Genomic DNA, 17,818 nt, shown 5'->3' on the forward strand with positions numbered 1-17,818 from the left:
TCCTATCAATGTGAATGTTAATATGTCAATGTGAATATTCACATTGTCAACAGGCCAAACCCGCCCCCGGCCGCGGGAGGGCTTTTGGCCGCCCATGGGCCGCGGGCCAATTTTATACTCTTATCAATGTGAATGCTAACATGTCAATGTGAATATTCACATTGTCAATGGGCCGGACCAGGCCCGCCCCTGGCCGCCCATGGGCCGCGGACGGGTTTTTGCGCCGCCACGAGACGCGGGCCAATTTTACACTCTTATTAATGTGAATGTTAATATGTCAATGTGAATATTCACATTGTCAACAGGCCGGGTCGGGCCCGTCCTGGGTCGCCGACCAATTTTATACTCTTATCAATGTGAATGTTAACATGTCAATGTGAATATTCACATTGTCAACAGGCCGAGCCGGGCTCGCGCCCGGGCCCGCGCCCGCGCCGCTCATGGGCCGTGGGTGGGTTTCGGGCAGCCACGAGACATGGGCTAATTTTACACTCATATCAATGTGAATGTTAACATGTCAATGTGAATATTCACATTGTTAACAGGCCGGGCCCGCCCCCGGCCGCGGGCGGGCTTTTGGCCGCCTATGGGCCGCGGGCCAATTTTATACTCTTATTAATGTGAATGTTAACATGTCAATGTGAATATTCACATTGTCAACGGGCCGGACTAGGCCCGCCCCCGGCCGCCCATGGGCCGCGGACGGGTTTTTGCGCCGCCACGGGCCGCGGGCCAATTTTACACTCTTATTAATGTAAATGTTAACATGTCAATGTGAATATTTACATTGTCAACGGACCGGGCTCGCCCCGGCTCGCGGCACGGGTTTCAGGCCACCCACGTGCCAATTTTACATTCCTACCAATGTGAATTTTAAAATATGAATGTTCACATCATAAAATTGCTAACCGTTCAAAAAATATTTATAAGGGTATCAAAATTAAATATAGGGGCATAAGTGTCCAAGAAAATAGTGTAAATCAATAAAAAGGATTTTATGGAATAAAACTATACATACATGAGACTAAATGGGTTAAAAAATTCTTTCATGGACTTTTTGAGTTAAAACACTTCTAAATGGGATTTATCAATAAAAATTCCTAAAAAGAATTCTTTGAAATCCAACACATATGAATTATTTGAAAAGTCCTAACAGGTACGATTATTTTCCCTCATAATAACACTTTAATACATTAAGAACAAGTATAAAAAAAATTCTTAAAAAGTCCAACACATATGATGATTATCAAAATATTAAACTTTAATATAATATAATAAAAAAAGACATTTAATTTCTTGAAAAGTTCAACACATATGATTATTATCAAAATATTAAACTTTAATATAATATAAAAAAGGAAAAAAATAAGACATTTACAAAAAAAAATATTTAAAAATCACAATTCACATATATAGATAATTGTAAATACAATCCGTGCATAACACGGGTGATATGCTAAATCCAACACATATGAATTCCTTGAAAAGTCCCAACACATATGATGAATATCCCTCATGATAATACTTTAATACATTAAGAACAAGTATAAAAAAAATTCTTGAAAAGTTCAACACATATGATTTTTATCAAAATATTAAACTTTAATATAATATAATATAATATAATATAAAAAAGGCATTTAATTCCTTGAAAAGTCCAACATATATGATTATTATCAAAATATTAAACTTTAATATAATATAAAAAAGAAAAAAAAGAAGACATTTAAAATAAAAAAATATTTAAAAATCACAATTCACATATATAGATAATTGTAAATACAATCTGTGCATAGCACGGGTGATATGCTAATATCCAAGAAATTAGAAAGGTGATTTAACCATAATATATTAAACCTGACTTAATGAAATATTAAAAAAAAAAAAAAGATTAGGTGAAATAAAACACTATAAAATAAATGAAATATTAAAAAAAAAAAGTTAGGTGAAATAAAACACTATAAAATAAAATTTATAAAAAAAAATGATCATAATAAAATTTATCATTGATAATTATTTTTCAAATTATACACTGTATAAAAATTTCCCCAAGTTTTTTTAACCAGCTTCGACTCGTCAACGCACACAGCGACCCATCCTTGTCCATCACGACCACAACCTAAAACCCTTTCCCCTCTCTCTCCCTAAAGCCCTCCTCTACTCCCGAATTAGGGCTTTTCCCGCCTTTTCACTCTCTTCTCTACTGAAAGAGAGAGAGAGAGAGAGAGCATTCTCTGATTCTGGTTCTAGGGTTTCATCATTCAATTCAATAATGGTGTCCCCTAAGCTACTCTTTTCCACCATCGAGTTTCCCTCCTCGGCCCAACCTCTCCTTCTCCCTCTCAAAGGATCGAGCTCATGCACGCCATTCGCCACTCTCTCCCCTCTCTCCAATCCCTCCTCTCTTACCCTGTACACCTCTCTCTCTCTTTCTCTCTAAGTATCACTAAGCTTTGGTGATATTATGATGTTTAATCCCACCTGAATTTTGTTATTTGATTATTGTGAATGATCATTGTGAAGTTGAAATACTCAATTTGTTTTCTTTTTGGCAGCCTCCAAAACAGTCAGACCGTGCTCAAGTCCAGTCCAGAGAAGTCAGGCTTCCGGATTCTTCCCCAATTTCACTTGATGAGCAGGATGTTCAGATTGTCAGTATTGGTTTTATTTATTTTTTTGTTGGGTGGTTGTTGTTATGATTGCATTTTCAATCAAGCTATTACAGTTAATTGTTTTTTTTTTTTTTAATTTGGTTGCACGAATTGAACTATTTCATTTTGAATGGATTAATTCAAAATCTCGGAATTTACGAATGAGTTAATTTGAATTGGTTGTGGAACAAATTTTAAATCATCGAATTTAGGAACCCATTTAATTATCTAACTTGTGAAGTGGTAAAATTCACATTTTTAGGACAGTTGAATGTGCCCAGGCCCCAAGATGTATTAGAGAGAGAGGAATCCTAAATCTAGGGAATATAAGAGTTAGAGCTCTGAAACTAAAAACCGTAATGATAAAAAACTATTCACTAGAAGCCCACCTACCTATTCATAGACATAGGGAAGCTCATACAACAATAAAACTACCAGCAACTAACTCTCAACCACAATACAAACCACATCACTCATTGTCCCAGAGGGAAAATGTGTATGATGGTGATTTGTCGGTCAGAAAAGTCATTAGACAAGGCCAAATGGCGAGAGACATATTGCTGACTGTCAAGTCAGTTGCTTTATTATCTTATGATTGCTGATAGCTCGATATATTTTGCATGAAATGGTTTTGCCTTGCTGTGTGTAATTCTTTGGTTGGGTCATTTCTGTTATACTTCATTTGGTTACTAAAAGAATGTAGAAAAACAGGATGAATTATAGAATTTTACATATGAGGACTTTTTATGCGCTAGGCTTTGGGCTTCACCAATCACCATATGATTTTTTTGTCATATTTACAAAAAATGTCAAAACTCAAGGCGTGTGTTCTAAACATAGGTAGCTTATGTATTTTCAATTAGTCGGCATTGAAATTGCCACCAAATAATAGTTGTTTTCTCTTTTAATTTTCATTGCGAATGATCATTCTTTGAGTATTTTGTTCTTCATTATCATTATTTACGCTGAAGTGTTCTGGGGTGGTTTGGGGGATGAAAATGGCTAAAAAATCCCAAAAGCCAAAACGTTTGGGGTGCATCAAAAAAACAAATGTACCTTTGCATTTTTTCCATAGATCTAAAACAAGGGTAAAATGAAAAATTTAGGCAAAAAGCCAAAATATCACATCAGCCTTCCATGTTTTCCCATACAACTGAAATAAAAATCCATTCCAAAGCACATTAATCTTTTTCCACCTCACAAAAAAACCAGAATTTTAAAAAGCTACCCAAAAAGCTAATCCCAAACATAAGCATTCTGTTTCTAGTCCTTGTACATAGGGTGGTTGCATCCAAGCATAAAAGTGAAGCCACGTGAGAAAACAAATATACCTTAATGATTATCAATGTTCTTCTATTTTCAAATTTTCTTTGCATAGACTGTAACCCTTGTTGTTTGGCTCAAAGAGAAAAGAGTTACCCTTTATGAAGTTGATTAAACCTTACCCTCTAGTGTTACTGCAACAACAAACAACAAAACTAAAGGGCTTTTTTTAATAGCTGTTTTGAAGGATTTAAGTGAAGAAAATGTTTAGGTTGTCTCTCCTTTTATAATTGTTTGGAGAGACAAAGTTTTATTTTAATGATGCATATAAACTACACTAGATGTACAAATTTCATGTTGGCTTTTTGCCAAACTAGGAAATTGTAAAGGTTGAGAGAGGAAGACAATAAGTAGACCATGATTTTGTGTTCACTGGCTGCCCAACTACATAACGACGGCAACCTGTATTCAGTGAGTGAGTCAGTAACTAGTATTAGATTAGAGAGTAGTATAGTATAGTGTAACTTACCCTAAAAATTTTCTCCATAGTCACAGATCCATACCCACCATAGCTTCCCACCTGCCCTACAGCTACCATTCCAGGTGATGAAGATGAAGATGGCAATGGAACCGCTGCAAAATCACACACACCACCAAACTAATATTAAAAATTAAAAATTAAAAAAAATTAAAAATATCAAATTATATTTTTTTTTCTGGGTGTCAAAATTAGTGGGTTAGTTAATTAGTTAGTAGTAAGTTAAATTACTACTTATAAACATTCGATGCTTCACCATAAATTCAAACTCAGAATCTCCCCCAATTTATTTCTTAGAAATCAAGGAGTATAATCACTTGAATGCTTGAAAAAAAAAATGAAACCCAAGGATCTCAACTACTTGACCTAAACTTAAGTTCTTCATAAAACTATCAATTGATCCATATCAAAAATAGAAAAATAGTTTAGTCTTTAGCATAATTTGAACAAAGTGACAAATGTAAAGCAATAAATATATACATATTGTAAGTACATCTACAAAAGCATTTTGTTTATGCCCATTATTCAATATTCTACCTAAGTATGTAATGTGATAGGGGATGGGTAGTGGCAGAAGAAAGATCGGTCTTTAGGTCTGATGTGTGGGGATAGTTTCTTCGTTCTTCGGTACCTTATTTTTTCTTTTGTTCACATCCCTAGTTATTTTCTTGTTTACTTTAGGCCTTGAGTGTGGGTTTTTAATGGGGTTGATGCTGGATGTCTTACCTGTGGCTCCTTTTGGTTACATAATAGTATATATGTTGAGCAACAGTGGACTTGCTTCTTGTGAGTTAGAATATCTGCAAGGAGACATCAAATGGACCGGAATCTCAATTGAAGGGATGTTCATCCATCATTCATTTCGTGCTGGATTCCATTACCTTCAGGAAGGCTCCTAATATGCTTTACTGTGACATTTCTTCCTTTCAGCCAGTGGAAATTTATGTTGATAACGAGGCGAAATTGACCCTTCATGGTCTTGTACAGGTATCGCTTTGGAAGTTTGGTTTTTGGTTTTTGCCTTATTTTTAACCATTATCTTACCTCTCAATTTTAGGTGTTCCTCTTTTGTTAGGTTTTCCCCTTTTCTGACATCTGCGGTCGTTAGTTCTTCCTTAACTTCATCTCTGTTAAGATGCTGAGCATTTTTTACTTCCATCCGGTCAGGCTGAGGATCTCCTTCACCGTTTTTTGATTTTCTTAGTGCTCCACCCAAGGTGATACTCTTCTTTGACTCTAGTAATTTCGCTATCAGTAGCCATTGTCTTGGAGCTCATTTTCCCCAATCAATGGTTTTGTCAAACGTTTAACTATTCTGTATTTTTTTTATATTTATTTTGTGTAGTTGTGGAAAGTGTTTGCCTTTTGAGCTTCTCATGTGGCATTGTGCTTGAGTTTATTTGATTATATTTCTGTTGTTACTAATGCAGGTAATATTATCGCCAGATGCAGATCCACCAGTTGTCAGAATAATGGATTGCAAGTACGACATGCACTCACAAACATTCTTCGGCTTTCTTTTTTTAATGGTGGATGCACTTTGATGCTTCGATAAAATCCTACTCTGAGATCACGTTGATATTAATTTCTTGATGGATACATATTACATTCTACTAATATGGGACTAATCTTCAGAAAATTTCATGGTGCATATTTTATGAAGATTTATGTGATCTTCACATTATTATTGCAATTGACTAATTTACTTTAGGCTACTATTTTGGACAATTGCTTATAGTTAAGGGCATTGAAAAACAAACATTAAATTTAAGGCTTGGGGGTGAGACAATGGTTGAAAATATAGATGTCGAAGTTGATGTTCTATCCCTTACCTATATTTTCTATGTTGCTTATCTGTCTTGTGAATGGTTAGACTTGATGGACTAGTTATTGTTGGATTTTTGGTGGAATTGAACAAGTTATAACTTTTGGATATTTTGTGGATATTTCACTATTTTATTATATTAGGATGAAATTATTTGTAATGATGAATGGATATCTTCATTTTGTTAATTCGTAAATGTGTTGATAACAAGTTAGGTTAAGTTGTGATGGAATTGTTATATTCAACAGGTTTCAACATGAATAGGGTCATATTTGTTGAATTAAAATTTAGATTTTGATAAAATAGGTATATAATGTGGAAAAAAATATTATGGAATTATTGACAAAATTTTTCATCCCTAAAGAAGGTTTTTTTGTCTCTTATTTACCTTAGGTGGATGATTAATTTTGTCATGAATTCTTTATTTCGTCGCTAAATGAATTTGTCATGACAAAAAATATTGTCACATTTTGTCACTATTACCCTGAATGTGTGACGAATTTTTTTTGACATTATTTCATTATTTTGTAATGATGAATTTGTTTTTATCTCTATTGGTAGCTTCTTTGACAAAAAATTTTCGTCTTCGTTTATATTGAACGTGACAAAATTATTTTGTCTCTATTTCTTACATTTATGACAAAATACTTTTGTCTCTAATTTCTCCTTTAATGACAAAATATTTTGTCGCTAATTACTTCCAAGTATGTTCCTAACAGAGTGTATTGGAGACAAAAAAATTCGTCACAAATTTATCATTTTTAATGATGAATTTGTTTTTGTCTCTATTGGTAGCTTCTTTGACAAATTTTTTTTGTCTTCGTTTATATTAAACGTGACAAAATTATTTCGTCTCTATTTCTTATATTTATGACAAAATACTTTTGTCTCTAATTTCTTCCTTTAATGACAAAATATTTTGTCGCTAATTCCTTACAAGTATGTTCCCAACAGAGTGTATTGGAGACAAAAAAATTCGTCACAAATTTATCGTTTTTAATGATGAATTTGTTTTTGACTCTATTGGTAGCTTCTTTAACAAAAAATTTTCTTCTTTATTTATATTAAACGTGACAAAATTATTTCGTCTCTATTTCTTATATTTATGACGAAATACTTTTGTCTCTAATTTCTCCTTTAATGACAAAATATTTTGTCGCTAATTACTTACAAGTATGTTCCTAACAAAGTGTATTGGAGACAAAAAAATTCGTCATAAATTTATCATTTTCAATGACGATTTTTTTTTTTCGTCTCTTAGACCCTTTAGCGACGACCCTTTGGCGACAAAACGGGTGACGAAAAATGTTCGTCGTAATTAGTTTGGGTGACGAAATATATACATTTTGGGACAAATTTGTTTCGTCTTTAAATCCCAAATTTGTTGTAGTGTACTCACCCTCCAATATTCACTAAGAGACTAATATTCACAAGGAGATGGTACTCGTGTCTCAGTTTTTTTTGTTCTCTGTTGTTGATAAATTTAAGATTTCATAATCATTTTTAATTGGAGCAAGTTCATTCCAAGATTCCAATAACAAAAAATTCAAAAAAAAAAAAAAGCAACCATTTTCAGAAATAATTAAGACCCTAATTGAACACAACATAAGTCTGTTGTAGTGTTGGCTTTGAGCCCATTAATCCAGCTATAGCCTATAGTTAGAAAATTACACATCAAATTTGTCCAGATAATGCAAAGGCATATTTAGCAAAGAGGAAGCTTTAACCAACGAATACATATTCATCTATCAAAAAATTAAGAATATACCACAAAGAAAGGCAATTAGAAACAAAAGCATCATCTAATCAAGCATTCATTAATAGGAATAAAAAAAGTACCTGAAGCGGACTCGCTCTTAATCTGAATCTCATTCTCTTCAATTGGTGTGTACGCTCTTGGTTTCCATCTTTTGCCCTCAAAACATCTGATAGATAAGTAAGGACATAACATTTCACCAAACTTTCATAGCTAACATACACTGAAAGTAGAAACCAATAACAACAAAAACAGGATAAAACAACCAAATATCTCAATTTACTTAAAAACTAAAACTATCATACAAGGCAGAGTTTCGAAGTCTCACAATAGCTGCTCCACTAACCTCCCGTTGATTTCAAGAACTAAGCAACAAAACACAAGCAATGAAAACTAATCTATGGAGAACAAATATGCTTTCAAATCTGCAACATATGTAGGTGTACCTTCAGATATGAAGTTATAGATATACATATATAGTCATGCACCTTCATATCTACAAATATATACCCAAATCTAGAGTATTAACTTCATCATTGCAAATATATATAAATCAAAAATTTCATGCAAAATTTTGACTGAAGAGAGAAGATCAAAGTGAGCAAGGAAAAGTTTTTTGTTTTTCAATAAGAATGAACCAACCAACCAATCCAAGTAATTTGTTTTCTTTCCAAATAAAAGGCATTAACAAATTAACCCCAAAAAAAAAATTTTAAAAAAATAAATATACATTAAAGGCTCTCTATAAATTTTTGCAATCTGTCTTTTAAACATCATCTAACAAACCTTAAAATTCAAACCAAATTTCTATTTCTACAGTTAAAAAAAAACAAATGCAACACCATGTTCTAAAGCTCCAATCTATAACCACTATATTCCTTTAGCAGAAACTCATAAGCACCAAGTTTCAACACCAACTTTAAAACCAGCCATTATATTTCACAAATTTCTTTGATGATAAATAAGAGAGAGAGAGAGAGAGAGAGAGATAGATTAGGGCACGATGGTAGGAAGCAAGAGAGGATGTAGAGAGACAACAAAAGTAATGGAAAGTGGGCTTACCGGTGGGATTGGCTGGCGGTAGTGATTACAGGGCAGTGAAAGTGTATAAGGTAGAGATTGATAAGAGATTGAGTCAATTTGTGAGAAATTAGGGTAGAGAATAAGATCCAGAGTGAGAAAGAGAAATCAACATACCTGGTCAGAATGAAATAGTCCAAGTTCGTGAATCGGCAGTGTTGACTTTGGATTTCAGACGGTACAACGATGGAATGGGACCAACAAATGGTTCGTAAAGGAGGTGGAATGAGAATAAGTAGTTGTGTGAGACATGAAAAACGTAGGAGAGACTAGGGCCAAAATTGTGTGAGAGACAGGGGTGTTCTTTCAATATGATTTTTGACGTAAGAAATGGGGAAATAGAGAAAATGAGAGAGAGATCGACAGAGAGAGAAATAGAAAGAGAGAGACTGAGATCGACAGAGAGAGAGAGAGACCGAGATTGATAGAGATCGATAGAGAGAAAACAAGATCGAAAGAGAGGGAAAGAGACCGAGAGCGACAGAGAGAGAGAGAAAAACCTGTGATTTGCGGCAGTGGCGGTGGTGATTTGCAGCGGTCGTGGTCGTGGTCGTGGTGGTGATGTGAGACGGTGGTGGGCAACGGTGGCTAGCGACAATGGGGTGGTGAGCATCAGTGTTGTGTGACTATTCTGTGTGTGAGAGAGGATAGAAATGTGAGAGAGAATAGAAAAGAGAGTGTTTGTGTGAAACAGAGAAGACAGTCGCGGGCGGTAATAAGAATTTTCAACCTTTAGCGACTAAATTAATATTTGTTGGCAAATATTAATCAATAATGACTAATCTTTTGTAGCCAAAAGTATAATTTGGTTACTAATTTTCTTTGTCATCGGCAAAAATTTAACATACAACGATTAAATTTTTTTACTCACCAAAAGTTTATATTTGTCAACAAAATTATTTGGTCAGCAAAGAGTAACCGAGAAATAAGCATGTTATTTGGCGACTAAACTTTCTTTTGTTGGCAAATAATTGTATACGATGACTAAAACAAGAATTAGTAGCCTAAAATCTAGACCTTCTGTGAAAACTTACACCTTTTGTGAAAGCTTACACCTTTTTGTGAAAAAACTTACACCTATTCTGAAAAGATACATCTTTTGTGAAATACTTTATTTCCTAAAATTTACACCATTTGTTAAAACTTAACCATTGTGAAAACTTATACCTTTTGTAACAACTCAACCCTTTTTGTGAAAAATCTTATACCTTTTTTGAAAAGTTACACCTTTTGTGAAATATTTTTTTTTATAAAATTTACACCTTTTGTGAAAACTTACACCTTTTTGTGAAAAAACTTACACTTTTTTTAAAAAGTTACACCTTTTGTGAAATACTTTATTTCCTAAAATTTACACCTTTGTTAAAATTTATACCTTTTTGTGAAAAAACTTACACCTTTTCTGAAAAGTTACACATTTTGTGAAATGATTTTTTTCCTAAAATTTACACCTTTGTTAAAACTTACATCTTTGTGAAAATTTATACCTTTTGTGAAAACTTATACCTTTTTCTGAAAAAAATTACACCTTTTCCAAAAAGTTACATCATTTGTGAAATACTTTCTTTCATAGAATTTACACTTTTTGTGAAAACTTACACATTTTGTGAAAACTTATACATTTTTGTGAAAAAATTTACGCCTTTTGTGAAATACTTTATTTCTTAAAATTTACACCTTTGTTAAAACTTACACCGTTGTGAAAACTTACACCTTTTTGTGAAAAACTTACACCTTTTCTGAAAAGTTACATTTTTTTTGAAATACTTTCTTTCCTAAAATTTACACATTTGTTAAAACTTACACCTTTTGTGAAAATTTATACCTTTTGTGAAAAAATTTACATATTTTCTGAAAAGTTATACCTTTTGTGAAGTACTTTCTTTCCTAAAATTTACACATTTGTGAAAACTTACACTTTTTGTGAAAACTTACACATTTTTTGTGAAAAAAACTTATACATTTTCTTAAAAGTTACACCTTTTGTGAAATATTTTCTTTCATAAAATTTACTTCTTTTGTGAAAATTTACATCTTTTGTGAAAAAACGTACACCTTTTCTGAAAAGTTACACCTTTTGTGAAACACTTTATTCCATAAAATTTACACCTTTTGTGAAAACATAAACCTTTTTGTGAAAAAAATTTACACCTTTTCTGAAAAGTTACACCTGTTGTGAAATATTTTTTTTTCATAAAATTTGGACCTTTTCTAAAAACTTTTACCTTTTTGTGAAAAAACTTACACCTTTTCTGAAAAATTACATATTTTGTGAAATACTTTCTTTCATAAAATTTACACCTTTCGTGAAAACTTACACCTTCTTGTTAAAAAACTTACACCTTTTTTTGAAAAAACTTACACCTTTTGTGAAATACTTACACATTTTGTGAAAGAAAGTATTTTTCACAAAAGAGTGTAAGTTTTCAGAAAATATGCAAGTTTTTTCACAAATAGGTGTAAGCTTTCACTATAGCGATCCCGGGTTTACCCTTGTTGTACCGTAATCCGGACATGTGTCCGTGGGTGTTGGTAGTTGTTTATTATCTTGTTTGCATCCTCTCTACTTTGTATATTGAGTTATAGGATGTGTTGGGCAGGTTTGTTACAGGTTGGTTGTGTTTGGGAGCCTAGTGTTGCTGCCCAGATTTTTGGACCTTCGCTCGAGCGAGGAGTTGGTCGCTCGAGCGAGAGTTGAGTTCGTGTCTGGTGGGTCGAGCCAGCGTGGCTTCGCTCGAGCGAGCGATGGCGTCTGGTTCTGGACCTGAGAGTTGTATTTCTTGGCTCAAGCGAGCTTTTCTTGGCTCGAGCGGTCTGGTTTGTTCTTCGCTCGAGCGAGAGGTTTGTCGCTCGAGCGTGCTTCTGGTTGCAGACCTGAGGGTTTGAGTTGTTGGCTCGAGCGAGCGTTCTTTCGCTCGAGCGCACTTTTGAGTTTTTGGCTCGAGCGAGAGCTTCTTGGCTCGAGCGAGAGTTTTCTGTGTCTGGTCGCTCGAGCGACCAAGTCTTCGCTCGAGCGAGCGTGTTTTATATCAGCGGACAGTAGCATTTTTGAACATCACTTTTTCACTTTCTTTTTTGATCAAACCTTAGATCAGAGACTCTCTCTCTCTAAACTTACACTCTCTCTAAGATTTGATCTCCCTAGAGTGTGAATCTAGCCTAGGGTCTTTGTTAAAAAGATAGAGGGCCTTGAGAGCTTCGTTCTAATCTGAAAAAGTTTGGATTTGGAGCACGTTGATCTTCGAGTCTTCATCTCCTTTTTTGGCTTAAACTTCGAGGTAGGGATATCCTACTCCTCTCTATGGATTTTTTCTTCAAATTTTGGTATTTTGAGATGTTGGGGTTGGTTTGATAATTTTGTGGAAGTTTGGGGCTTTTGTGTAAGTTTAGAAAAGTTGGGGTTTTATTCATAATAAACCTAGATGCATGATTGGAATAGAGAAATGGAATAAATGTTGAATCATTAATGAAAATGGGACCTAAGGGTTGAAATGGTAATTATGGATAACGACCTAATTACATTGTTTGATTAATTGGGATAATTAATTGTGAGAAATGAGGAAATAAAATGTTGATTGAATATCCATTGTGCATTTATTTTCTGTTTAGAAATAACTGCTTTGGGCTATCGGTGGAGGATAGTCGTGATTGTTGTAGACAATGCATGATGATTAGGCAAACAAAAACTAATCAATGGAATGTGTCATGGAATTTGACGGTTGATAGAATACATTAATTGTATGTATTGAGTGATTGTATATAGAACCAATGTGTTTGTATACGTTATGTGTAGAGGAGGAGATGGGGGATGTACTCCGCGGTTTAGGGGAAGATAGGGGATGTACCTCTAAACCGGATAGTGTTGGGAGAAGATAGGGGATGAACTCCGTAGATACAGCTCATATGCTTGTCTAGAGAAGTGAAGATAGAGCTCATATGCTTATCTTTGTGAAGTGTGGATACAGCTTATATGCTTATCTGTGAATGTGGGATATTGTTGTTAAACATATCTGTTGAGAATATGGATAGAGCTTACATGTCTATCTGTTGAAATAGAGAAAATGAAAAGTAACTTGGACTCATAAGTCGTGTGGCATAAATATGTGATTTATGTGAATGTATCAGTGTTGGCCATCTATCAATTGCTAATCTTTTAGTCATTGTTCATGGTTGGTTTAGTATATTTCAACTGGGCTGTGGCTCACCCTATATGGGAATATCATTTTCAGGTACAGGTAGCATGCCACCTCCAAGGACATAGCTTGGGAGGCTTGAGGCGGACATACTTTTGTCGTTTTTACTTTTTGATGTATTACATGTAAATTCAAGCCAAGGGCTTAATGTGTAATAAGTTAGTACTCTTTTGTTGTAACCAAGTGTTAACTTGGAAAGCTGTAAGCCCTTAGGGCATTTGCTTTTGTTGTTAACATGTAATACTTATGTAATGGAATTCTGATAAATGGAAGAATGTGGAACTTTTACATATTAACGCATGTCTTATTTGATGGGATTAATGTTATTATTTTGAGGGCGTTACAACTTGGTATCAGAGCGTACCGGGTTCGAATACTTTGGGTACGTGAGAAGTGATTAGGATCACAATGGGTTTGTCTCGCTTGATAGAGACTTAGATGTAGTATCATATGCTAAGTGATTGATTGATAACATGCTTATGTGACTATGTGGGTATGTTATTTAATTTCTAGGATGTTGATTGGATCCTTGGGTTTCTGGGAGTAATTTAGAGTATTAACTTCATCATTGCAAATATATATAAATCAAAAATTTCATGCAAAATTTTGACTGAAGAGAGAAGATCAAAGTGAGCAAGGAAAAGTTTTTTGTTTTTCAATAAGAATGAACCAACCAACCAATCCAAGTAATTTGTTTTCTTTCCAAATAAAAGGCATTAACAAATTAACCCCAAAAAAAAAATTTTTAAAAAATAAATATACATTAAAGGCTCTCTATAAATTTTTGCAATCTGTCTTTTAAACATCATCTAACAAACCTTAAAATTCAAACCAAATTTCTATTTCTACAGTTAAAAAAAAACAAATGCAACACCATGTTCTAAAGCTCCAATCTATAACCACTATATTCCTTTAGCAGAAACTCATAAGCACCAAGTTTCAACACCAACTTTAAAACCAGCCATTATATTTCACAAATTTCTTTGATGATAAATAAGAGAGAGAGAGAGAGAGAGAGAGATAGATTAGGGCACGATGGTAGGAAGCAAGAGAGGATGTAGAGAGACAACAAAAGTAATGGAAAGTGGGCTTACCGGTGGGATTGGCTGGCGGTAGTGATTACAGGGCAGTGAAAGTGTATAAGGTAGAGATTGATAAGAGATTGAGTCAATTTGTGAGAAATTAGGGTAGAGAATAAGATCCAGAGTGAGAAAGAGAAATCAACATACCTGGTCAGAATGAAATAGTCCAAGTTCGTGAATCGGCAGTGTTGACTTTGGATTTCAGACGGTACAACGATGGAATGGGACCAACAAATGGTTCGTAAAGGAGGTGGAATGAGAATAAGTAGTTGTGTGAGACATGAAAAACGTAGGAGAGACTAGGGCCAAAATTGTGTGAGAGACAGGGGTGTTCTTTCAATATGATTTTTGACGTAAGAAATGGGGAAATAGAGAAAATGAGAGAGAGATCGACAGAGAGAGAAATAGAAAGAGAGAGACTGAGATCGACAGAGAGAGAGAGAGACCGAGATTGATAGAGATCGATAGAGAGAAAACAAGATCGAAAGAGAGGGAAAGAGACCGAGAGCGACAGAGAGAGAGAGAAAAACCTGTGATTTGCGGCAGTGGCGGTGGTGATTTGCAGCGGTCGTGGTCGTGGTCGTGGTGGTGATGTGAGACGGTGGTGGGCAACGGTGGCTAGCGACAATGGGGTGGTGAGCATCAGTGTTGTGTGACTATTCTGTGTGTGAGAGAGGATAGAAATGTGAGAGAGAATAGAAAAGAGAGTGTTTGTGTGAAACAGAGAAGACAGTCGCGGGCGGTAATAAGAATTTTCAACCTTTAGCGACTAAATTAATATTTGTTGGCAAATATTAATCAATAATGACTAATCTTTTGTAGCCAAAAGTATAATTTGGTTACTAATTTTCTTTGTCATCGGCAAAAATTTAACATACAACGATTAAATTTTTTTACTCACCAAAAGTTTATATTTGTCAACAAAATTATTTGGTCAGCAAAGAGTAACCGAGAAATAAGCATGTTATTTGGCGACTAAACTTTCTTTTGTTGGCAAATAATTGTATACGATGACTAAAACAAGAATTAGTAGCCTAAAATCTAGACCTTCTGTGAAAACTTACACCTTTTGTGAAAGCTTACACCTTTTTGTGAAAAAACTTACACCTATTCTGAAAAGATACATCTTTTGTGAAATACTTTATTTCCTAAAATTTACACCATTTGTTAAAACTTAACCATTGTGAAAACTTATACCTTTTGTAACAACTCAACCCTTTTTGTGAAAAATCTTATACCTTTTTTGAAAAGTTACACCTTTTGTGAAATATTTTTTTTTATAAAATTTACACCTTTTGTGAAAACTTACACCTTTTTGTGAAAAAACTTACACTTTTTTTAAAAAGTTACACCTTTTGTGAAATACTTTATTTCCTAAAATTTACACCTTTGTTAAAATTTATACCTTTTTGTGAAAAAACTTACACCTTTTCTGAAAAGTTACACATTTTGTGAAATGATTTTTTTCCTAAAATTTACACCTTTGTTAAAACTTACATCTTTGTGAAAATTTATACCTTTTGTGAAAACTTATACCTTTTTCTGAAAAAAATTACACCTTTTCCAAAAAGTTACATCATTTGTGAAATACTTTCTTTCATAGAATTTACACTTTTTGTGAAAACTTACACATTTTGTGAAAACTTATACATTTTTGTGAAAAAATTTACGCCTTTTGTGAAATACTTTATTTCTTAAAATTTACACCTTTGTTAAAACTTACACCGTTGTGAAAACTTACACCTTTTTGTGAAAAACTTACACCTTTTCTGAAAAGTTACATTTTTTTTGAAATACTTTCTTTCCTAAAATTTACACATTTGTTAAAACTTACACCTTTTGTGAAAATTTATACCTTTTGTGAAAAAATTTACATATTTTCTGAAAAGTTATACCTTTTGTGAAGTACTTTCTTTCCTAAAATTTACACATTTGTGAAAACTTACACTTTTTGTGAAAACTTACACATTTTTTGTGAAAAAAACTTATACATTTTCTTAAAAGTTACACCTTTTGTGAAATATTTTCTTTCATAAAATTTACTTCTTTTGTGAAAATTTACATCTTTTGTGAAAAAACGTACACCTTTTCTGAAAAGTTACACCTTTTGTGAAACACTTTATTCCATAAAATTTACACCTTTTGTGAAAACATAAACCTTTTTGTGAAAAAAATTTACACCTTTTCTGAAAAGTTACACCTGTTGTGAAATATTTTTTTTTCATAAAATTTGGACCTTTTCTAAAAACTTTTACCTTTTTGTGAAAAAACTTACACCTTTTCTGAAAAATTACATATTTTGTGAAATACTTTCTTTCATAAAATTTACACCTTTCGTGAAAACTTACACCTTCTTGTTAAAAAACTTACACCTTTTTTTGAAAAAACTTACACCTTTTGTGAAATACTTACACATTTTGTGAAAGAAAGTATTTTTCACAAAAGAGTGTAAGTTTTCAGAAAATATGCAAGTTTTTTCACAAATAGGTGTAAGCTTTCACTATAGCGATCCCGGGTTTACCCTTGTTGTACCGTAATCCGGACATGTGTCCGTGGGTGTTGGTAGTTGTTTATTATCTTGTTTGCATCCTCTCTACTTTGTATATTGAGTTATAGGATGTGTTGGGCAGGTTTGTTACAGGTTGGTTGTGTTTGGGAGCCTAGTGTTGCTGCCCAGATTTTTGGACCTTCGCTCGAGCGAGGAGTTGGTCGCTCGAGCGAGAGTTGAGTTCGTGTCTGGTGGGTCGAGCCAGCGTGGCTTCGCTCGAGCGAGCGATGGCGTCTGGTTCTGGACCTGAGAGTTGTATTTCTTGGCTCAAGCGAGCTTTTCTTGGCTCGAGCGGTCTGGTTTGTTCTTCGCTCGAGCGAGAGGTTTGTCGCTCGAGCGTGCTTCTGGTTGCAGACCTGAGGGTTTGAGTTGTTGGCTCGAGCGAGCGTTCTTTCGCTCGAGCGCACTTTTGAGTTTTTGGCTCGAGCGAGAGCTTCTTGGCTCGAGCGAGAGTTTTCTGTGTCTGGTCGCTCGAGCGACCAAGTCTTCGCTCGAGCGAGCGTGTTTTATATCAGCGGACAGTAGCATTTTTGAACATCACTTTTTCACTTTCTTTTTTGATCAAACCTTAGATCAGAGACTCTCTCTCTCTAAACTTACACTCTCTCTAAGATTTGATCTCCCTAGAGTGTGAATCTAGCCTAGGGTCTTTGTTAAAAAGATAGAGGGCCTTGAGAGCTTCGTTCTAATCTGAAAAAGTTTGGATTTGGAGCACGTTGATCTTCGAGTCTTCATCTCCTTTTTTGGCTTAAACTTCGAGGTAGGGATATCCTACTCCTCTCTATGGATTTTTTCTTCAAATTTTGGTATTTTGAGATGTTGGGGTTGGTTTGATAATTTTGTGGAAGTTTGGGGCTTTTGTGTAAGTTTAGAAAAGTTGGG

The 17,818-nt window shown here is 34.3% G+C and overlaps 1 protein-coding gene across 3 annotated transcripts; it reads left to right on the forward strand.

The window, feature by feature from the left end:
- The first annotated feature begins 2,090 nt into the window (after window positions 1–2,090).
- LOC145796729 (nuclear pore complex protein NUP205-like) lies at window positions 2,091–6,437 on the forward strand. Of its 3 annotated transcripts, none has more exons than XR_014337226.1 (5): window positions 2,163–2,412; window positions 2,556–2,651; window positions 5,383–5,439; window positions 5,528–5,669; window positions 5,883–6,287. XR_014337226.1 is itself a non-coding variant. In XM_082881890.1 (5 exons), the coding sequence occupies exons 1-5, from the start codon at window positions 2,359–2,361 to the stop codon at window positions 5,884–5,886; spliced, it is 261 nt and encodes an 86-aa protein (XP_082738016.1). In that variant the 5' UTR covers window positions 2,221–2,358; the 3' UTR covers window positions 5,887–6,021. The 3 variants fall into 3 exon arrangements, 2 of the variants coding, with proteins under 2 accessions (XP_082738015.1, XP_082738016.1); XM_082881890.1 differs by having other exon boundaries at window positions 2,221–2,412; window positions 5,620–5,669; window positions 5,883–6,021; XM_082881889.1 differs by lacking the exons at window positions 5,383–5,439; window positions 5,528–5,669 and having other exon boundaries at window positions 2,091–2,412; window positions 5,883–6,437.
- Window positions 6,438–17,818: the final 11,381 nt, after the last annotated feature.

The sequence above is a fragment of the Camellia sinensis genome, chromosome 8 (assembly GCF_055761805.1).
Source record: "Camellia sinensis isolate YWXY chromosome 8, ASM5576180v1, whole genome shotgun sequence".
Classification (NCBI taxonomy): domain Eukaryota; kingdom Viridiplantae; phylum Streptophyta; class Magnoliopsida; order Ericales; family Theaceae; genus Camellia; species Camellia sinensis.